Source organism: Lampris incognitus, chromosome 9 (genome assembly GCF_029633865.1).
Source record: "Lampris incognitus isolate fLamInc1 chromosome 9, fLamInc1.hap2, whole genome shotgun sequence".
Lineage (NCBI taxonomy): Eukaryota > Metazoa > Chordata > Actinopteri > Lampriformes > Lampridae > Lampris > Lampris incognitus.
The window spans coordinates 46713013-46737068 of record NC_079219.1 but is presented as its reverse complement, the minus strand read 5'-3'; the positions used below and the strand labels follow the sequence as shown (position 1 = coordinate 46737068).

Genomic DNA, 24056 nt, shown 5'->3' with positions numbered 1-24056 from the left:
GTTTCTTGAAAGTCACACATTTACAGATTTTCCAATTAACCTTGCAGGAAAAGTCTCGTTAAAATATTTTTTTAATCCTTTTTCACAAGTCTCATGACTACTTAATTTTCAGGTCCCCCCAGCAGCGTAGAGTTTTGCTGTTGCCATGACTTTATCACTATCATAAACACAGCTGTCTCTGAACCCACTCCAACAATCACTTCCCATGCACTCTGTAATCTGAGGTTAACCAAAAGAAAACGTTTACGTGCTGGTTAAACTGCGACCGCGTGGCCAGACACACTAGACAGATTTACTCCGAGGCCTCCACCTCAAAACACTAAAGGTTTGTATGATGGCGGCGTGCACTTAAGACTGATTATCCCTGCTGACTTATGGCTCTCTTAATGTTTCCTTTTAATGTAACTGTGGTTTTAATGTAGTCGGGCGTTACTGAAGAACCTGCTTCTTTTTTTTTACATCCACTTTTAAAGTGGTCAAGCGTTTCAAGCGTATGTTTCTTGATGTCATCTGATGTAAAAATTATTTGTCGTTTTAAAGAGAAAAAAGCGTTCTGTTAAATAGCAGCATTCAAAATCTGTTGAGCACACGTACGTCGTTAAAGATGTCGCTATTTTTTTTAATATTCCACCTCTTCTGCACTCCAGATGATTTTCTCCATATAATGAGGCCAGAGTAGAACAAACACAGAAATCATACCACATCATCACCCTCTACAGTGGATAGATGAAAACACTATCCAGATTCCCCAGAAATTCAGTGTTATAACTCACAGCGCAACATGCCACCATGCTTGGTGCTAGCATGACGCTAGTTTGCACGGGGTTGTGTTAAAGGAACCTACGACACTTCTGCATTGTAGGCGAAGTGCCCTTTCACTTAAAATCATGTATACTTTACATTACTCCTTAGCATTTTCCAAAACATTACACAGTGTTGTTAGGTTTTTGAATGAGATTTTTCCCTTCCTTCCAGACAGCCATTGGTTTCCATTCATCAGGAATCAGGAACATTTATTTGTCGTTTCATCAGTGCAACATACAACAACACATCCAAACTACAAAAACACATATATCCAACATATCAAAAACATTTTCACTGTCCAAGAGAGCGAACGCCAGGATGACCATCGGTCCACATAGGCCAGCAGTTAACTTAGCCTGCCCTGCTTCCACATCCTGTCAGACCGCCCTCGGTGCTCCCTCCTCTGGCGCAGCTCCAGGCAGGGCCGTGGTCCCAGGGGCCCACCGGACGCAGCAGACCAGGCTCCCCCGGCCAATCCAACGGCAGCCCCCCCAGCCAGACACTCTCGACACACCTCCCAGTACTTCACACGACGACACCAGAAACACTGTCAATGCTAGGCGAGGCCGCTACCAGACCGCCCCCCATTGGAACTGCTGGCCTGCACGGGCCAGCAGCCAGCAGCCCGTCCGCTTCCGCGTCCCATCAGACCACCCCGGTGCCGCCCCCCCGCAGGCGCAGCTCCAAGCAGGGCCGTGGTCCCTAGGCCCACAGGATCAGCAGCCAAGCTCTCCGAGCGATCCCGTGCAAGCTCCCCCAGCCACCAACGAAGACACAACTTAGACGCAGACGTGGACATAGGACACTGCATGGATGGTACTGGATGAGGCCGCTGCAAACGCAAGTTTGCGGCTGCCATCTTCCCACACCGGTACTGGGTGAGGCCGCCGCAAACGCGAATCTGCGCCGCCATCCACCCACACCGGAAGCAATTTACAGAGACTTGATGGATAGGTAATCCTCACACTGACCAATCTGTTGACGTCACTCTTTGTCAAAGTTAGACCCTTCTTGCGAGACAATACGGTTGAAAGCTTAGCTTGATGTGAAAAATCTTCCGGTCGGTGGATTTCAGTACTTTTCGACATCCAATTTTAAGATTAGGCTGTGGAAGAGCGTCGCATTCATAAACTGTCTTGTCATCAAATCAAATTGGAAAGAAAACCAACACGCAAATAGACATAATGTAATGTCAATTTTAGCTTCTTGCATTAAAACGGTCGCTGTTTGGCAGCCGACTTTCAAGTAGTCGACTGGAACGACTTTTTGCAGCCATCAGAGATGTCAACAGCATTGTACTAAAACAACTGTATAACTGACATGAAATAAAGTCGACATAATTTTCACTGTGATTGATTACCTACCCAATGTTTTATGTTTCGGCAAGTTGATTTTCATACTGGACAGAAATGAATGGAAACCATCACGGCCTGGAAGGTAGGAAAAACACGTGAAAAAAAATCTAATTAAAAAAAATGCTGCACACTTTGGTCAATTGTTGGGAGTAATGTAAATATACACCATTAGTAGTAAATGAGTTAATATGTATATAGAGAAAAACCCCACTGGAACAGTCATTTAAAAGGGCTGACGTGAGATCCTTCTGGACAGAAACAGCACATCCATATTGTTTTCTTTCTAATTCCCGAAAGCTACCGGACAACAGTCAGCCGTCTCAGACAGCCGAGTAGCTGCTGCACCTGACAGCTTTTCTTCATTTCTCTCCTCTGGTCTCCACTCACGACAGAAAATCCCCCCCTCTCTCTTTTACACATCATGCTCCGTAACTTCACATCACTATAATCCCTCAAGATGAAAAAAAAAGACTCTAACAAATCACCCCCTCCCGGGACTCCGTATGCCTTTGTAATTATTCCTCCAATGTGACTAAGCCAGCCGTGTGAAGAGAGTTTCAAGAGCAGCCACTCACACATTTAGTCAGTCTAAGCCTCCTCTCTCCTCTTTTCTCCTCATAAAAATAATGGCTCAAGCCCTCCTTCAGTTTTTTTTAAACCTACGTGGAATATCAAAGTTCCCTTAAGGTTGGCTTAGTCCAAACACTGTTTAAATTCCTTCCTTGTAAAGCAACGAAAGACACAGTCAATAAAAGAGTGGCGGTGAAAACCACAGCGTGGATTCTCGACCCCCCACATGGACGAAGGTTCGTCCAACACCGTTCGCTCTGCCTTGAAACTTCACGCTCTCCTATCAGTCTTTCCACATGAAGGTAGGACACGCACACCCTCGCCCATTTACGTCTGAAATTCAAAAAGGGATCTGTGCATGTGCGCGTAACACCATGAATAACCCTGTGTGCTGCTGCTGCACACGCGCGCGCACACACGCACGCATGCGAACACACACGCACATATTTTGTTAGGTGAGCTAAGAGTGTAACTTGATTCAGGATTTACATAAAACAAAACAAATATTCCATTCATTCATCTCTTGGTGAGTAGAACAAGCATGATGCCCTGAATGACACCGTGCCTGAATGAGACATACAAGACTGGCACAACAACTGCAGTCTGCACTACAAGCATTTACTTTCTCAAGCATGCAGAGAAACACGTGCGCGCGCGCGCACACACACACACACACACACACACACACACACACACACACACACAACACACACACTCACCCAAGAACATGCTGCTCTCCGTAGCTCCTCAAGCGGGGGCTTCTGTGTGTCCTCTCTGGTGCTCGGCCACTGTGTGTGTCCATGGGCATGTCCCATACACTCCAATGGGCGTGCACGTTTATCTGCTCCTGTGTTTGTGGTGGTGTGTGCTTGTGTTTGTGTATGCGTGCGTGTGTGTATGTGCGTGCGCGCGTCGGTCTTGGTGCTTGGCTTGTTTGTCTGTGAAATCTCCTCGCTGCCTCTTGCTCGCTCTCTGCCTCCCTTCCCCTCCTCGCACTGCTCCTGTCCGCGCTCCTTCTCTCTCTCCTTGCGACCCCTCCCCCCGCTTTCTCTCCCCCTACTCCCCCTCCTCCTCTCTGCCTGTGCAGTGCTCCTCTCCTCCTCGTCCGTTCTGCTTCTCCTCTCCGAGGTGTCGATCTACATCCAGCAACAGCTTCTTCTGAAGCACATAATACTCCCTCCCTCTCTGTTTCTCTCTCTCTCTCTCGCTCTCTCCACCTCTCTATCACCTGTCTCTCTCCATCTCTCCGTCTGTCTCTTTCCCTCTTTTCTCTCTCTATTCATCTGTTTATCCATTTCTCTCTGCATATAACTTTCTTTCTCCCTTTCCTGCTCTCTCTAGATGTGTCATCTTCGTTTTTTGTGTTAAACCAGGCTTTCTCCTTGCTCTTCTGCTGTTGATCCTTTATTTGATCTTATTCCCATTCTCTCTCTCTCTCTCTCTCTCTCTCTCTCTCTCTCTCTCTCTCATCTCTCTCTCTCTCTCTCTGTCTTCTCTCTCTCCTCTCTCTCTCTCTCTCTCTCTCTCTCTTTTGCTCTCCCTCCTTCTGTCTCCAGCTTACTCATCATCTTATTTTTCCTTATTCTCTCTGTTCCTCTGTCCTCCCTTGCTCTTCACTCTGTATTTCTCCCCGTCTCTCTAGTTCTTCCTCTTTAAATATCTTTGCCTTCCCTACAATGTTTTTTTCTCTCCTCTCTTTTTTGCCTCTCTTTTAAACTCTATTAATCTCTCCTCTCTCAAGCTCTCTCTCTCCCTCTGTCTGTTTCGTACTCTCTCTCTCTCTCTCTCTCATCTCTCTCTCTCTCTCTCTCTCTCTCTTCTCTCTCTCTCTCTCTCTCTCTCTCTCTCTCTCTCTCTCTCTCTCTCTTCTCTCTCTCTCTCTCTCTCTCTCCTGGTCAGTTGTAATCAGAATCTCCAGGCGTAGAGCTGCTATCCGACTGCTACTGCGGCTATGAGACCTGTTCCTTCGCTCATCTCCTCTCTCCTCTCTCTCCTCTCTCCTCTCTCTCTCTCTCTCTCTCTCTCTCTCTCTCTCTCTCTCTCTCTCTCTCTCTCTCTCTCACACACACACACACACACACACACGCACACACACACACAAAAGCACAGATATAAAAATATAGAATATAAAAACACTTTGAAAGACTTGGGTGAAGCACAAATGCATTAAATGCAGATGCACACAACCAGACTAGCATATGCAAACACGTATGTACACACACAAACACACACAGGCTTCTAAGCAGAGATACACACAAGTACAAAAGCCAAAGTGAACAACTACAGGCACAGATGCTGACACACATATGCCTGCAGGCAAGCTCACAAAAAAACCATGCACTTCTGTACAAAAGTAACTCACAGGAGACACTCAAATACACACATCACATGACACGAACCAGGCAACCAGTGGCAAGCCAACGGCCACACAGAGTGTCGAATGATTGCCACTAACCCAGGCTGTGGTCTGTAGCCAAACCACACAGACTGTGTGTGTGTGTGTGTGTGTGTGTGTGTGTGTGTGTGTGTGTGTGTGTGTGTGTGTGTGTGTGTGTGTGTGTGTGTGTGTCCACATAAGTACATGCACATGAGTATATACCTATGTGTGTGTGTGTGTGATATGTGTATGTAGTCTGTGTGCATAATGGCTACACGGGTTTGTGAAATAAACTGTGTGTATGATAGGCTGTGTATATTGTGCTGTGCAGAGCAGGTCTGTGCATGTGACTGAGAATGTGGTTAGTCTTCACAAAGCTTGCAAGTATTTTGAGAAGAATGCAACAACCTGGATGTGTGTGTGTGTGTGTGTGTCTGTCTGGCTGTCTTTCTGTCTGTGTTGAAATGCTGTTTTCCACACCTTTTTAACCTCCACATTCACCTGATGGTGGTGTCCATGTGCTCCGTTAGATTAGCCCACTGTAATGCCACTGAAGGTCAGACAAAATTGACCGCCGCTCAGCCCTGGCCATCCCTATCGACTGCAAATGAGATGCTCCTGATCAGAGAGATGTCTGTACACACGCGTGGGCGCGCGGGCACACACACACACACACAGAGATAGGCAGCCAGCCAGATGGACTTGGTGACATCACAAACTGTCTCTTGGAAAATGAGAAAAAAAGAAAAAGAATCAATGTTTTCAAGTGCCGCAATTTCTCTCTTCCATCACTCTCCTCAAACTCCTCCACTGCAGCCATTTTGCACGGCCCAGATGTTTTCAATTAATCCCGAATTCCCTTTTCGCCCGGTCTCGCTCTGCTCTCTTCTTCTCTCTCTCTCTCTCTCTCTCTCTCTCTCTCTCTCTCTCTCTCTCTCTCTCTCTCTCTCTCTCTCTCTCTCTCTCTCTCTCTCTCTCTCTCTCTCTCTATATATATATATATATATATATATATATATATATATATATATATATATATATATATATATATCTCCCCTACCCCCTCAAGTCAACATGCAGTAAACAAGTTTATTCAGTGTTATATCTGAACCAGCAGCTCTTTCTCCGGCTGTCCTCCACAGCGCCAGCCATGGTGAATGTATTTTTTAACCTTGACACGCAGGTGTCGATGGCAGAAGGGGGGCATTATTTGTCACCATAAATAGCTGTTAAGCAGCGTCGGGGAAAAAGCCTCGCTGTGCCACATGAGGGTGCAGCGTGGAATACTTCATTAATCTTACTGTCACCTCCATGACGCTTTTCATTAGTTACTGAGCTATCTGATCAGCAGACAGACTCCACTTCTCCAAAGCTCTTTAACTGCTATCTGGGAAAGAGGAGAAGCTCTGGGTAGACACAGAGCGGGAAGAGAGATAGGGCAGTGGAGGAGGAAAAGGAAAAGATGAGAGAGAGAGAGAGAGAGAGAGAGAGAGAGAGAGAGAGAGAGAGAGAGAGAGAGAGAGAGAGAGAGAGAGAGAGGAGCGATGAAGAGGAATAAAGGAGGCTTTTTTGACTGGCTCCAGCTTTCCTGACCTGATACAAACAAACTGCTGTGTTTGAAGTAGCATGGCGGCGCTGCATGCTGCCAATGTGGCGCCATGAAACGATGGCAAGTCACCTTCACAGCTGACGCGCGCGCACACACACACACACACACGCGCACACACACACACACACACGCGCACACACACACACACACACACACACACACACACACACACACACACACACACACACACACACTTGACAGGCGACCGCTGAGTCATTGGGCTAATCTCAACACACAAAAGCACACACACCGAGAGTTTATTTTGGTCAAAATCCCATTTCCCTAACCTCAAACCCTCAAATTAGCTCAAACCTTAACCCTTCACCTAACACTAACCCTAACCATTACCCTAACCCTTAGCCTAATTATAATGGCTTACGTTAATACTAGCCCTAAGCCTAACCATAGCCCCAAAAGTAACCCTAGCCGTAAACCCGAACCCTAGCCCAGAAATAATCATTTTCCTCATGGGCACTTAAAAAAAATGTCCCCACGAGATTTTAGGTCTTTATGAGGACATCTGGTCCTCACAAGGACAAATAAATGTAAAACAGACACACACACACACACACACACACACACACACACACACACACACACACACACACACACACACACACACACACACACACACACACACACACACACACACACAAAACGCCTGCAAAGCCGCAGGAGAAGCAATAGAAGTACATGTCCACATTGTGATGAACAAATTTAATAAGTGAATCATTTCATCCAGTATTGTCTATGGGCTTTGTAATTCATGTGTCTTAGGTTTTGTTTTATTTTTGTAATTCTCTTTTGCTATGCGAGGCCAGGCTCCGTTTTTTTTTTTTGTTTTGTTTTTTTGCCGGGGCCAACCACTCATCGAGGAGAAGCGAGCCATGAATATTTATGTCTGTTGTCCACAATGACAAGGCAGTGTAATGCAAGATGCTGTAATACTCTGTAACATCCAATCCTGTGCGCCTCCTGAACGCGCACAACCGAAATGTCATAGCAACACAGAGGGACATTTTCCAAAAATCAGCACATTGAAGCTTTTCGTTTTTATTTGTTTGGTAGTCAGAGCCGATTATGAGTCAGGCACAGTAAGAAATGTCAAAAGTACCAAGAGTGGAAACCCGACACCGAAGGAGAACAAGCTTTCCCACATGGAGCCAACCTCAAGATTTTCTCAGGCAAACCAAGTATTACTGTATGCTGATGCCCAGTGACTTTTATGGAGATGTTATGAAATTCAGAGCTACATAAAACTGCACCATGTCAAATGTGGCTTGTGTGTAAGCCACCTACACGTGTAAAGACAGAGTTGCGACCCGCCTTTTTCCCGCTAAGCCTTCTGGGACAAAGTCTTGGTTTCCCATCATTTCCTTTCCATGTGTTTTACATCACTCTGTGAATGGTGAACAGGCGGGATATACTGCTTTGCACCTGGAGCATAAAAAAGCAAGCTAAGGGAATGTATTCTGACGAGATGCATTCCAAAATGAGATCTTGGTCATCCGCCACGGGACACCAACTCCTCCAAAATATTCACTGATGGGATTTTTTGTTTTTTTTGAAGTTGCCTCTCTTGCACCCCTCTGCTTTGAAAATGGTCTTTATTTATGGATCGAATCACATTTGTTTACCATATTATTGCTGTAAGTGCATCCTTATGCTCGTATGCATCCGGGAAAAAAAAGAGGATGCATGGAGTTTTTTAGGTAATCGACCTGAATCTCCATGTCCAGTTCAGTTTTCAGTCAAATGACAACTGTTATTTGACTGAAAAAATGAACTGGATGTGGAGATTGGGGTAATCAACCTGAAATATTGCAGCTGGGTCCACCGCTCTCCGTCCAGGTGATCAATTCCCTTCCTCCACCTCTTCCTTCATGTTTCCCAGTGCAGACGATCAAAGTCTTCCTTTACATCCATGTTCTGTTACGGCCCCTTACCCACCGCAGTAATTGAAGCCAGATCATGAACTTGGGTTTACGGAGCCTCTGAGAGATGCCACGGCCGTGAGTGCAAAGTTTTTACCATTTTCACCACGTGTCCTGTTTCGGATACGTCGCAATGCATAACAGTGCATCACATTATACACATTAGAGCCCAAATTAGACTCAACATTGTTCATTAACCAGGCATTTAGTCTAATATTCTCATTTAGGATCATATTTAGGCTTAACTTTCATCAATACAATTTTTAACTCAAATGTGAACCAGAGTCACCCCGCTAACAAAAATACAAAACCCAGGATTGGAAGCTGCTTATCACTCCCAAATTGATTGACAGGTCTCATAATGTAAAGATTAACACTAAACAACAACTAAATATGAGTTTCTAATGTTTTCTCGTGCTGTAAAAGGTTTGGTCACATCGGTAATAGTTATAGTTATTGGAGTAAAACAGGCCCATATTTTCAATCACCATCGGGTGGGAAAGACAGAAAACTCGAAATCTTCAATTATGTATGGAAATGCACCTCCATTTTAGATGGTCAGATGAACCAGATTGGGTCTTTTAACAGATGAAAAATTGCACTTGCCTGATGGAGAAAGCAATTTGCTCAGAAACAGGTGTTACTCTCCAAAGGAATAAAGGCAAAATAAGGCAGATCACTTCTCAGCTGTCGAGAAAACTGTAATTTAGCAAAATTACTGAGTGTAAAATAAGATTTGAGGGGTAAACCTGATTTTAACAGTTAATTCTCGACTAATTTATGTCTGCAAGTGGGATGTTTTGATGAATAAATTGTTTAATCCTAGCTATTTCAGTTCTGGCGATTTCATCCCTGTTTATTTCTTTTCATCTTATTCAGCATTTCTTATTCAGTGTCTGTTCATCCATTATGTAAAGCAATTTGAAATGCCATTGCAATGTGCTGCATTTGCTCTAATTTGCTATGCATTGAAATAACCATTATTTTAAGAAGTTTAAAATGCGGCTTGGTCGGGCGTCCCTGCACACACAATTGGCCGTGTCTGCGGGGGGGGGGAAGCCGGATGTGGGTATGTGCCCTGGTCGCTGCACTAGCGCTTCCTCTGGTCAGTCGGGGCGCCTGTTCGGGGAGGGGGGACTGGGGGGAATAGCGTGATCCTCCCATGCTCTACGTCCCCCTGGTGAAACTCCTCACTGTCAGGTGATAAGAAGCGGCTGGCGACTCCACATGTATCGAAGGAGGCATGTGGTAGTCTGCAGCCCTCCCCAGATCGACAGAGGGGGTGGAGCAGTGACCGGGACGGCTCGAAAGAGTGGGGTAATTGGCCAAGTACAATCGGGGAGAAAAATCCACAAAAAAAAGTTTAAAATGAATGTTGGTTAGCGTGACTTGGAGAAGGTCATTCATATTGACCGACAGAGGACATAAGAGAGGTCGTGATCCATCATTCCAACATATTCTAGATTTATTCAGCCGTCCACCTGTTTTTATTCCCCACCTTTTATTTTGTTGTTTTTTCATCTCTCTCTCTCTCTGTACATGAGGAACAGCCAGCGAGAGAGAAAAAAATAAGTATTGATCAGAGCAAAGAGTTTTGTGGGGGGTTGAACAAACACAAATGGATGTAAAGAGCTCGCCAATGGAATAAGAAACAAGGCTCCCTCACCTTAATGGGTACCACTCCTTAAACATATCTGACTAAGATAATGAAAATATAAGATAAGGTGGGATGGATGAAGGGTGGTCGAGGTTTGTGAGAACAGAGAGAGAGAGAGAGAGAGAGAGAGAGAGAGAGAGAGAGAGAGAGAGAGAGAGAGAGAGAGAGAGAGAGAGAGAGAGAGAGAGAGCGAGCATCACTCGTGTGAGTCAGTATTGATGTGAAATCAAAATGTCTGCTCTCTTATATAACCTTGGGCCACTTTATTGTGTTCTCCTTCTGTATATATCTATATCTACATATCTATATCTATCTATCTATCTATCTATCTATCTATCTATCTATCTATCTATCTATCTATCTATCTATCTATCTATCTATCTATCTATCTATCTATCTATCTATCTATCTATCTATCTATCTATCTATCTATCTATCTATCTATCTATATATATATGTGTGTGTGTGTGTGTGTATGTATGTATGTATGTATATATATATATATATATATATATATATATATATATATATATATATATATATATATATATATATATATATATATATATATATATATATATATATATAATTGCAGTAATGTGGATGTTGAGTGCCTTTGTGAGGAAAAAAAAACAGACATGTCAGTGGAAAGTATGGAGTTTCTCTACTTAAGGAAAAGCACGTCAAAGCAACTGCTCTCTGATTTCAGGTGGAACGAGCTGATCTCTGACCTCTGAAACTGGTCACCTCAAATGAGGTTTGCATCTCGCCATTTTGACTGCCAGCCTCGTCGTTGTGGAATTACCAGAGGAAGGCTCCTCGCTCTCCTTTCCACCAGCGGAGAAAATCCAACCAGTGACCTTAAAACTCTGGGGACCGGACTCCAGAGGTGGAAAATAACGAATTACAACTACTGTCGTTACAGTACTTGAGTAAATTTGTCTCTGTAATAATATTTTTTTTTGAGTATGATAAAATCATGGTACTTTATCTTGTTGATGTACAGTAAAGTATTAGTGATTTATGATAAAATACCATTTTTATTCTAATAACTGTTACAGAGTAGACAAATTGCTAAATGAAGAATTTGTTCGAATAAGTGTCAGTTATACTTGGTGTTTTTGAAGATTTAATTACCAAAATAAAATAGGTTGTTCATGCATGTGTTTGTCCAGGTTGTTTCCAATGATGTCTGCTTTGTCAGCTAAGGAATATTTCCAAACATTTACAGCTACAGCATTAATTACTCAATCTGTTTGTTTTTCACCAAGAAACTCGTTTACTCTAACTCAAGTCATTTTCTTGATCAATACTTTTACTTGTACTCAAGTTAATTATCAGAAAAGTGGTTGCACTTTTAGCTATGTAGTAATTTTCAGTACTCTCTCCACCTCTTGTTTGTATGGTATGCCTCCCAGCTTTCACAACAGACCGATGTGGTCCAGTTGCGGGCTCTTTTAAAAGCTATCAACAATCTAAATCTGGAAAGAAAGAAAAAAACCTGCCAGAGTACAAGTGGAGGAAATGGCAAACTAAACATATATGTTCATTAGAAACAGAGTAAACATGGTTTTCCCGCACAATCAGTCTTTCATAACTGCTGGAGAATAAAAACAGTAAACAGGGAAAAACAAGAACATTGACCCATACGTCACATGGATTAAGGCAAAACACAGATGAAATGACTAAGTGAACTAGATGAGATCTCTGACATGGTCACACGTGATGAAATATAATTGGCGGGCTGCACGGACAATCATCTGACTCCTGATATCTTGGATGCTGAAGCGATGCCAACAGTGGACTGTCATCAACTATACACCGGAGACCATTTTATGGGCACTCACGACAAACTAAGTCATTTTCAGGTCAACTTAATCACTAAAATGTTGTACAAAGTTTTTTTTCCAAGAGACAGCTCTGGTCCAGTTTGAGCACTTTGGTACTTTCCCCCTGTGTTGTTGTTGGCTCTCTCAAATCCTAATTAGTGCTGCAAGAGCCGAAGCCTTCTGGTGGGAATGAATCACGGCAGTAGCGTTGGAACATACAAACTCTAGCAACTAAAACTGATGCGGTTCGCTCACATTGGTTGCAGCCGCCTCTGCTCAGGCTGGCCTTTGGGGCATTGGGTCAATGCGGGTCTAATTTACATCACCGTCTCACAGAACTGAGATAAATGTTTCTAATGCACGCTGTGTCAGGGAGGCTCGGCAGCTAAATGTCTATTTAGGTTATCGCTGAGTGAAGACGGATTGGCTGCAGGAACTGAGAGCAGCAATCATCCCTGAGCCATCCTCACTTACTGTTGGACGGTGTTGATTTTGAGTAATGCTGAGAGTTCACATGTCAAAATCATTCAGTTCAAAAATTCGTTCTTTGTTTCACTGTTTATTTATTTGATCTGTTTCATGAGACCATCTGTCCGTGTTTTGGTCAGATTGTTGGATACCTGATTGATGAGTTCAACTGTAAGTGTATCGGATGAAATGACATCTGGCCTTAGTATTTGCTTAGAGCCAGCTCATTGACATGAGGGATGGAGGAATTTGCCCGTCTATACAAGCATGTCACACATCCACTCACAGTGCTTCAGAAATAATTTTGGTGAGGTCCAAATTTTCTTGGCTGGTAAACAAAGACCGCCTTTATAAACCATTTGAGAAAACACTGGAGAAGCTGTTTTCTGTGTATTTCCAGTATTGCTGGGTCCGAGGGCTGAGGGAGTAACGGTACAAAGTAAACGCACCACATGCAAGGAATCGTATTTTTCTATGCCATTTTGCGTATCAGTTGAGCCACATCCAAGCAAGCAAGCAAGCAACATCCAACTAATGCATTCAGGTCAGCACTGACTTCAGAGAAAAATCCGACCAAAGAACATGACAATTATTTTCTCTGCTCACTCCCATACAGACTTTACTGGGAGTGATATTTGTTTACTGTCTGTTTGGATTTTTTTCCTACAGGGCTTCAACTGATCGCACGCTCAACCCAATGAATAACTCAGTGAAAGACATAACCTGCAGATTATTTACTGCAGGCCTACAACGACTATCATCTGGGCCTATAATGCATGGAAAGAATGTGCACCTTGTCACAGGACGACACCTAAAGCCCAATAAATCCAGCCACAGACGCTGCAACACCAGATAAATTGAGGTCTCCTCTGCTCGCCCCCCCCCCCCAACACGCCGCTGTCAAGGTTAGCCTGAACCATTTGCTTTGTGAGTGATTGAGTGTTTTTTTGTTTTGTTTTGGGTTTTTTTTAAATTTTCCACCACCGCTATCCTAAGCATCATACATTTGGGGAGGAAGATTTGGAGTGTCTGGCCCAGGCGTCTCTGAGCGTGTTCATCAAGTGGCAGTTGGAGAAAGGAGGAGCAATGCTTTAACCAGCCTGGCCGCCTTTAAGAAATGAGGGCGTTCGGCAGAACGTGTGTTAGTTCCAGTTCAGTTTTAATTAATTTACGCCAGATGTTGAACTAAAGGAAAAAAACAAAACAAAGCGATGTTTTTTTGATGTTCACACCCTCACATAAGATCCGTCCACAACAATGAAGGACATACGCCCTCCTCCATCTTTGATTCAACTTCTCTTCTTTCCCTTTTCTACATGTAGCACCTCTGTTCCCAATTGACTAGAGATACTACACTTAAAACCCAGGTTCCAAAGTAGTAAGGTTAGAAAGGCTCCTAAGGAGACTTTGCATGAGACTGAACTTTATTACACAATTATTACCGTTTACCTTTACTGTATGATTACCACTGTGACGCATTAATGGAACAAAATAATGAAATTTCCTCACAAACAAAAAGCTCACCTAATAAAGAAAGGGCAAAGTATCAAAGAAAAGTGTAAAGTGTCCTTCTGTTTAAAGCAGCAGAACAAAAAAATTTTCATATATCCTTTTGTCCCTTGGTTTTGTACTTAAATGGTCGTGCTTCCTCGATGTTTAAAGATTATTAGTTCTTTTGTTGGAAAAACAGATGATCCGCTGTGGCGACCCCTTACATGAACAGCCGAAAGTAGCAGTAGTAGTTCTTTTGTTGGAAACAAAAACTGTCTCAGTGTTTCTTTTACTGATATTGTGATCACTTATCTTCACGGGTAGAAAACTAAAGTATGCACGTGTTATCTTATCTGAAAGCTTGACGAGGATCACATCAGCCGCTCCGAAGTAAGGAATCCAAACCAGTTGGCCACACTGGTTCCAAACGTTCCCTGCATGGAGTTGCTCACTGGGCAGGCTCGCCATCAAGCTCAGGCATGGCTTGAAACCAAGCTAATTCCAGGTTCCAAAAAAACAAAACAAAAAAACAACAAAAAATAATAATTTGCACAGATAATGCAGAAAATGTTAGTTAAGATGTTTGCTTTCTTATACCTTAACATGACTCTGTGGAGTTAGAAAACAACGAGAAAAGAGACGTGAGAGTAGACGTAGTCGAGGTAGTTTACTAGCTCCAACTTAGCATGTCATACATTCGACAACGACACTGAACTGTTAACCGGAAGCGGAAGTGCATTATCTGACCCCTCGCCTCTTCCCTTAAAGGTACACCGTCCTCTTAGGTGAATGTCTCTCGTTTTATATATATATATATGTGGGTCACCACACAGCCCCCCCCCAGAATTCACCTACACAAAACAATGCAAAACAGCAAAAGTGCAAGTCATGAACATAAAAATAGACTCTACAACAGAACAGTCAATGACATAGCGCAAAGTCACGGGGAAAACAGGTGACGAGTCGGGGGGCGGACCCTGCGGCCATAACGGCTGCGCTTCACAGGAGGGGAAACAGATGGGGCCGAAACCCGGGCCATAGGCGGGGCCGAAGCAGGAACAGAGGTAGGTGCCGGGGCCGACCTAGGAGGGCGCCCCCGCCGCGGGGGTAGGGCCAATTGCATTGGCTCCCCAATGTCCAAGTGAGTGGGCTTGAGACGGTCTATAGCGACCCGCTCCGGCCTGCCCCCCATGTCCACCACAAAGTTCTTATCCCCCGCCTCCAGGACGCGGAAAGGCCCGTCGTATGGGGGCCGCAGCGGGGACCGATGGCTGTCGTGCCTAATGAAGACGTACCTCGCCGATGGCAGATCCTTGGGGACGTAGGACCGGGGGAGGCAGTGTTGAGACATCGGAACGGGAGCGAAGGCACCGGCAGCGCTCCGGGACGCACTGAGGTGAGAGGCGGCCGACCAGGGAGCCGTAGCATCCGGAAGAAACTCCCCCGGAACTCGCAGGGGCTGGCCATACACCAGCTCAGCGGAGGAGATCTGGAGGTCTTCCTTCGGGGCCGAACGCAGGCCGAGCATGACCCACGGGAGCCGGTCCATCCAGTCGCAGCCAGTGAGGCTTGCCCGCAGAGCGGCTTTCATGTCCTGATGGAACCGCTCACAAAGTCCGTTGCTCTGCGGGTTGTACGCCGTAGTGCGGTGGATCTTCACCCCCAGGTGCTCAGCGACCGCCGTCCAGAGCTCCGAGGTCAACTGGGAGCCCAGGTCGCTCGTGATGTCACCAGGCGTGCCGAAATGGGCCACCCAGCAGCCGATGAACGCCCGTGCTACCTCTGCTGCCGTCGTGGAGGACAAGGGAATAGCCTCTGGCCACCTGGTGGCCCTGTCCACAATAGTGAGGAGGAACGTATAACCACGGGAGGGGGGCAGGGGACCCACCAGGTCAACATTGACGTGGTCAAACCGCTTCTCTGGAACCACAAACGGCGCCAAAGAGGCCTTGGTATGGCGGTGCACCTTGGCGCGTTGGCACGCCACACACGAGCCGGCCCAGGCTCTAACATCCTTACGGAGCCCAGGCCAAACGAACTTGACGCTCACCAGCTTGGTCGAGGCCTTCACTCCCGGGTGGGAAAGGCCGTGGACGGTGTCGAAAACTCGGCGCCGCCAGGAAGTAGGCACCAGGGGACGCGGTTGACCGGTGAAGATGTCACAGAGGAGGGTGGTGTTGGCCGCGTCGAACTTCACGTCCTCCAGCCGTAGCGCCGTAGGGGTCGACCGGTAGTCTTGAACGGTCGCGTCCTTGGCTTGGTCCGCTGCCATAGCGGCGTAGTCGAGTCCCAAGTGAACGGCGTTAACAACCGCCCGTGAAAGGCAGTCGGCGACGAAGTTATCCTTGCCCGACACGTGTTGTTTGTCCGTGGTAAACTCGGAAACCACCGCGAGATGGCGCTGCTGACGCCCAGACCACGGTTCTGAGGTTTTGGCCATACAGAACGTCAGCGGTTTGTGGTCCACGAAAGGGGTGAACTGTCGGCCCTCCAATAGGAACCTAAAGTGTCTGGTTGCGAGGAAGAGACCCAGTAGTTCCCTATCAAAGGTGCTGTATTTGCGCTCGCTCTCACGGAGTTGTTTACTGAAGAACGCCAACGGCTGCCAGCCCCCCCCCCCCACCCACTGCTCACACACGGCCCCCACGGCGTAGTGGGAGGCATCCGTTGTAAGGGCTATGGGGGCGGCAGGCGACGGGTGAGCTAGCAGCGCAGCGTTGGCCAGCGCGGACTTGGCGGCCACAAAAGCCTCGTCCATCCCCGAAGACCAGTCCAGCTCATCCTTAGACTTCTTACCCCGCAGGGCCTCATACAGGGGACGCATGATGTGGGCGGCACGGGGCAGGAAACAGTTATAAAAGTTCACCATGCCCAGGAATTCCTGCAGCGACTGTACAGTGCAGGGGCGGGGGAACATGGTGACAGCCTCAACCCTGGCAGGGAGGGGAACGGCCCCCTGTGGAGTTATGTGGTGCCCGAGGAAGGTGATGGACGACTCCCCGAACTGACACTTAGCTGGGTTGATGATGAGGCCGTGTTCGCTGAGCCTGTCGAACAGCTGTCTGAGGTGCGTCATGTGTTCCTCCGCCGACGCGCTGGCCACGAGGATGTCGTCTAAGTACACAAACAAAAATGGCATGTCGCGGAGCACAGAATCCATCAGGCGCTGAAACGTCTGCGCCGCCCCTTTAAGGCCGAAAGGCATAAGTCAGAACTCAAAGAGCCCAAAGGGTGTGATGACAGCCGTTTTTGGGACATCCAGTGGGTGGACCGGCACTTGGTGATACCCCCGCACTAAGTCGATTTTGGAATAGATGGCAGCGCCCGCCAGGTGGGTAGAGAAATCTTGTATGTGCGGTATGGGGTACCGGTCGGGGGTCGTGGCATTGTTTAGGCGACGGTAGTCCCCGCACGGGCACCAACCCCCGTCGGCCTTAGTAACCATGTGAAGAGGGGAAGCCCACGGGCTGTCAGAACGGCGGACAATGCCGAGGTGCTCCATAGTCGAAAACTCCTCCCTGGCTATTGCGAGCTTGGCTGAGTCGAGGCGTCGGGCCCGGGCGTAAACTGGGGGGCCCACTGTGGTGATATGATGTTCCACGCCGTGCTTGGCCACCGCCGAGGAGAAGGTGGGTGTGGTGAGCTCGGGGAAATTTGCGAGCAGGCGTTGGTATGGATCCCCGGTGGAGAGTGTGTTAGCGAGGCACAGCGCTCCAGCCCCCCCAAGCGTGCAGGGGTATGACGCTAAAGAGACGGCATCAATCACGCGACAGTTTTTAACATCTACCAGCAGGTTGAAAGCACAGAGGAAATCCGCACCTAGGAGCGGGGTGGATACAGCAGCCATCACAAAGTCCCAGCCGAAACGTCGGCCGCCAAAACACACGTCCACATGTCTGATACCGTACGTCCGAATGGACGTGCCGTTGGCGGCGTCCATCTGGGGCCGTGACTGTCGGTCATCGTTTCCACAGCTTGTGCTGGTAGTATCTTGCGTTGAGCGCCAAGGAGTCTCTGATGAACAACAGCTTGCAGTCACGGCCGGCGCCCACAGCCGTTAACGAGCGCCGGCCTTGGCGTTTCCCTGAACCCTGTAACTGCAGGGTTTGCGACACTGTTTTGCTTTTGCCCCAAACCTGGCATGGTAATAACAGAGCCCGTCGTCAGGTTGGCGGCGGGCTGTCACCGCAGCCGCGGTGTCCATATAGTCGTACACAGGTGGTGGTGGGGCGGTCTGGTGGGGTAGCAGGGCATGCACAAACTGTTGCCGGTTGGCCAGGAAAACCCTGTCTGCTTCAGCAGCCAGAGAACGGTAGTCCTTGGAGGCGGCGAGAGGAGAACTGGCCAGTGCTGTGCGTACAGGTGCGGGGAGCTGCCTCAGAAAAATGTGTGTGAAAAGAAAGGCCGGATCAGCCGATCACAGCACAGACAGCATTTTTTCCATTAACTCAGACGGTTTGCCGTCGCCGAGGCCATTCAGGGACAGTAAACGGCCTGCCTTCTCCAGCTCCGACAGTTCAAATAGTTTCAGGAGGAATGTCTTTATAGCATCGTACTTGCCAGCAGCTGGCGGAGCTTCCAATAGTGTCATTGCTATCGCCGTTGTCGATGCGTCTAACGCCGCCACTACGTGGAAGTACTGCGTTGCATCCTGCGTTATCCCTCTCAGCTGGAACTGGGCTTCCACATGTTGAAACCACGGCCGTGGATTATGCTGCCAAAAGTCAGGTAGCTTCACAGTAGCGGCGTAAATGCTAGCGTTAGCAATAGCCATGTTGTTAGCACCGGCGTCGAGAGCGGGTACCGCGGCAGCATTATTCCCGGCGTCTTCGTTGTCAGACATACTCGTATTAGTAGTTCGATCACGTCGGGGTCACCAATGTGGAGTTAGAAAACAACGAGACAGGAGACATGAGAGTAGACGTAGTCGAGGTAGTTTACTAGCTCCAACTTAGCATGTCATACATTCGACAACGACACTGAACTGTTAACCGGAAGCGGAAGTGCATTATCTGACCCCTCGCCTCTTCCCTTAAAGAAACACCGTCCTCTTAGGTGAATGTCTCTCGTTATATATATATGTGGGTCACCACAACTCGTCATTAATTTCTATGTCTTATTTAACACAGTAGCATAGAACCATGAATTATGGAAATAACTGTATATAATTTTACAGTATGTATTACCAATGGCTTGTTCTTAAAACAGGCTATGATTTACCATAACAGAATGAAATATTACACCTTTAAACATTTTCCATACTTTATTTCTTTTAGACACAATTTATTTTGCCATACTTATGACCTGGATGTTAATATTGTGAATAAGTTTAATATGTGTCCTTAACTGTAACAGTAAATGTAATTTTAGCTTGATACACAATGTATTAAACTTATAAATGCTTTGGTACAAACCATCATGGATTTAGCTAAATGCTCCGTTTACCAGAGAATACTACTACTACTACTTTCGACTGATCCCGTTAGGGGTCGCCACTGCGGATCATTCGTTTCTTTCTCTTCCTGTGCTCTGTATCTTCCTCTGTCACACCATCCACCTGCATGTCCATTATCACCACATCCATAAACCTGCTCTTTGGCCTTCCTCTTTTCCTCTTCCCTGCCAGCTCCATATTCAGTATCCTTCTCCCAATATACCCAGCATCTCTCCTCTGCACATGTCCAAACCAGGTAGGTGGTTTTCGTGTCTGACCCCCCCCCCCCCGAAACCCCACGGCCCGTCTGAAATGGCACCAATAATTATTTAGTTATCGTTTTGGTTATTTGTCACCGCCCCTCTAGCCTACTCATACACTGCATCTATCGTGACTGACAGGCGTTAAACCTGTCAGTTAATTTGTTTCCAAACATGATGTATCTTATTGGTCTGTTTCGTAAAACAAATAAAATCACACGCTTTTGATTGGCTCAGGGGTCTGACGAATCAGCTAAGCAACCTGCCACTGGTTATGCTAGCTAAATGGTCGATCTATAGTTTGCTTTTCAAAAGCAATGGAGCCGCCGAAAGCTACCTGTAAATCAGGCAAGAGCAGTAAAGTTAATATTCGTAAAATCAGTGATTTTTTTGTTTCAACGTGTCCCGACTAAAAAAGAAAAAAAAAACATTACAGATGATCTGGTCACTAACGTTACCGATTTTCCAGAGCAAGTGTTAGCAAACCCACTGCCCTCCTCCTCGGAAACGGAGCCAGAGTTAGCAGTCCTCTACCTCGGAAACGTTTTCACACGACTTTGTGATTCAAGATTCAAAAAAGGACTGGTTGTTAAAATCCCTAGTGTTTGCACTGTAACAGATTCAGTGGAGATCAAACTGGAGATGTCTGCCAAGGTGACATTGCCACCACCAGGACACATCATCGGTTGTGTACCTCAGCATCACAGGGTGTTTCGGCCTTTTATCACAAGACACCCTCAGCTGAGGCAGGCCCACCACAGGTTGATCGGTCCTGGGTGTGTGACCTGTGGTTAGCTGTTCACCCTGGCAGCCCAGACGGCGTCTCTCCTTTTGAGCCAGATCCAGTGGCTAGTCCTCTCAGCAGTGTTGGCTAGCTCTTTGATCACTCTCCTGTGGGCCTGCCCCCTGACTCCTAGTTCCCTCAGGAGTTTTGCTGTGGAGCTGGCAACAAAGCCCCTACAACCCACCTCCACAGGGCGCACCTTCACCGTCCAGCCTCTGTCCTCTGCTTCGGCTGCTAGATGGATTATATTGGTGGGAAAATATCAGACGAACAGAGAAGAGAAATATACTCACTGGACTGGACGGCCAATATCGGACAAACATTCCCTACAAAACTAGGAGGTAAACTGCGTTTCCAACGTCATTGGATTGACCAGTTTAGCTGGCTAGTGTACTCAACAAGGTCCGACGGTTGTTTTTGTAAGCACTGTGTTGCGTTTGCAGTCGAGCATGTTGGGCGCAAGGGAGGGCACAGAAAAGCTGGCAAGCTAATTAATGTCCACTTCTCAGACTGGAAACATGCTTTAGAGACATGCAAAGACCATGCACAAAAGGCATATCACAAGGATGCATGTTTGAAAGTGGACAATTTCCAAATGGTTCTCAACACTAAAATGGGTGCAATTTCACTGAGGCTAGATTCTGAGAGAAAAAAGCGAGTCCAAGAAAACAGAGAAAAACTCAAAAGCATCATTGCAACGTTGATTTTTTGCGGTCGCCAAGAACTCGCCCTGAGAGGTGATATTGATTCAGCACCAGTGACATTGAATGAGCCAACTCACAATGACGGAAATTTCAGGGCTTTACTCAGGTTTAGGGCTACATCTGGCGACACAGTACTGTTACAACACTTGAGTAAATGTGCAGCAAACGCTAGCTACTGCAGTCCGGATGTACAAAATGAAATAATCAGCATAATTGGAGATGTGATAACAAACAAACTGGTGCAGAAAGTAAACTCCGTGCAGCGTTTCGCTGTGTTGGCAGATGAAATGAAAGATGTTTCAGGGCGGGAGCAGCTTTTTGTCTGTGTCAGATACGTGAACCAGCATGACAGCCAGTATAGCACCAGAGAGGATTTTTTGTCCTTTGTTGATATCGAGAAGTTAACCGGGGAGGCAATCGCCAATTCAATCGAAAGTCAGTTGACAAATGCAGGCGTTGATTTACAGTTTTTACGTGGCCAGGGATACGACGGCGCATCTGCCATGAGTGTCCGTTTAAATGGTGCCCAAGCTAAAATCAAAGAGAAGCACAAGCAAGCAGTTTATGTGCACTGTGCCAGCCACAGTTTGAATTTGGTCCTAAACAAGTGCTGCACTGTACAAATGGTGCGAAATTGCTTTGGAATTGTCTCGGAAATCTGCACTTTTTTCCATGATTCGGCTTTGCGGTCTGCCAGTCTGCGACACGAGACGGAACGTCTTTTACCCGACTGCAAGAAAACGCGACTGACGAAGTTGTGTGAAACGAGATGGGTCGAACGCCACGACGCAATATTTACATTCAACGAGCTTTTAGTCCCTGTGCGATCCAGCCTGCAGAAAATCAGTGAAACCTTCACAGGAGACACATCTGTCAAAGCCACTCAGCTCTTTAATTCAATTGACAATGCAGAATTCATGCTGTCCATTAATGTGAGTGAGAAGATGCTTGCAAAAACCTACCACCTGTCCACCTTCCTTCAGAAGGAAAATTGTGACTTGGTGAGTTGCGTTTCAGCTGCTGATGCTGTTATTAAGCAGGTAGATGAGATGAGAGCTAACTCTGAGATGGAGTTCAGGCAGATTGTCCAAAAGACCTCTTCCCAAGCAGCCAAGTATGGGGTTGAATTTCGACCACGAAGAGGCATGGACTGCAATGAGGATCCATTGAAGGCCTGTGAAAATCACTACCGGCAAAAGCTTTTCATAGTCATGCTTGACTTTTATTCATCACAGATGAAGGAACGCTTCAGCAAACACAGAAATTTGATCTCCAACCTCTGCTCCTTACTGCCATCTAAGGTCAGCATGCTGAACGACAGCCCAGCTCAAGCGCTCTCCAACCTGTATCCTGATGAAGTGTCACCGCATCTGGAAGTTGTAAAGTCAGAAATTGACACCTGGCGGGATAAATGGAAAGATGCAACGTATGTTCCACAAAATGCCATTGGGGCATTAAATGCCTGTAACAGTGAGTTGTTTCCAAGCATCTTCAAGCTTCTCCGCGTTTTAACCACGCTTCCTGATACCATTGCCCATGTCGAGAGAAGTTTTTCCCGTCTGGGAAGGATCAAGGACAAAATGCGCAGTGCAATGACGGAAAGACGGCTTAATGGACTGACATTGCTCTCGGACCACAGATACATTGTGGTGACGCCGGAAGAGGTACTGGACATCTTTTGCAGACAAAAAGGACGATTGGACCTGCTTTTATAAGGTAAGACCCACTTTTATTTATTAATGCATTGATGATTATCTATGGGCCATTAATACGTTGACATTTACCGTACGGTTGGGTATTAGACTATAGTATACAGTGTGGGAATTTTATTTACCGGTAGCTTTCGGCAGTGTTGCCCGACCCCCCCAAAATATGTTTCTGGCTACGGGCCTGGTCCAAACCATCTCAGTCTTGTCTCTCTTGCTTTGTCTCCAAAGTCCGTCTAATATAGTCGTTTCTAATCCTGTCCTTCTTCATCACTCCCAATGATGCCTGAGCCAGTAGCTAAAGTTGCTGCAATCCTGAAATGGCTGTGGCGCAGTAAGGACAGACACGGGTTTAGTACTGTAACGTGCATGGATAAGTACACACGTTGGTCCTTGACTAACGGGTCGGACCCTTTAGTCGACTGGTTAACGTTGTCGCTTGCGGAGTGGGAGACACGGGTCCGAGTCCCGGCTGTGGCGACGGTTCCCGGGCTGTCTCCCTGAGTTTGCTACATTGGTGTCAGAAGTGGGATGGTGAGACCGTGAGGTCATCGGAAGCGCGTGCGCCCAGAGGCGTGAGGGAGCTGATATGCTGAAGCGCGGGGACGCGCTTCCCGAAGGAGTGGGGTAGTGTAACGTGCATGGATACGTTGACACGTTGGTCCTTGACTGACGGGTCGGATCCTTTAGTCGACTGGTTAACGTTGTCGCTTGCGGAGCGGGAGACACGGGTTCGCGTCCTGGCTGGGCGGTTTTCCAGACTGCCCCCCTGAGTTTGCTACATTGGTGTCAGAAGCGGGATGGTGAGACCGCGAGGTCATTGGAAGCGTGTGCGCCCACCCAGAGGCGTGAGGGAGCTGATATGCTGAAGCGCGGGGACGCGCTTCCCGAAGGAGGGGGGTAGTGTAACGTGCATGGATAAGTTGACACGTTGGTCCTTGACTGACGGGTCGGACCCTTTAGTCGACTGGTTAACGTTGTCGCCCGCGGTGCGAGAGATACGGGTTAGCGTCCCGGCTGTGGCGACGGTTCCCGGGCTGCCCCCCTGTGTTCGCTACAGTACGTTATAAACTC

General features: G+C 46.9%; 1 protein-coding gene across 1 annotated transcript in view; it reads right to left on the bottom strand.

Annotated features, from left to right (window-relative positions):
• The window catches only part of znf385d (zinc finger protein 385D), a 190692-nt gene extending 186948 nt beyond the window's left edge, over positions 1 to 3744 (bottom strand). Inside the window, exon 1 of the mRNA XM_056286291.1 lies at positions 3449 to 3744. Within this exon, the coding sequence (XP_056142266.1) occupies positions 3449 to 3458 (10 nt within the window). The 5' untranslated portion in view covers positions 3459 to 3744. The remainder of the gene's footprint in view (positions 1 to 3448) is intronic.
• Positions 3745 to 24056: the final 20312 nt, after the last annotated feature.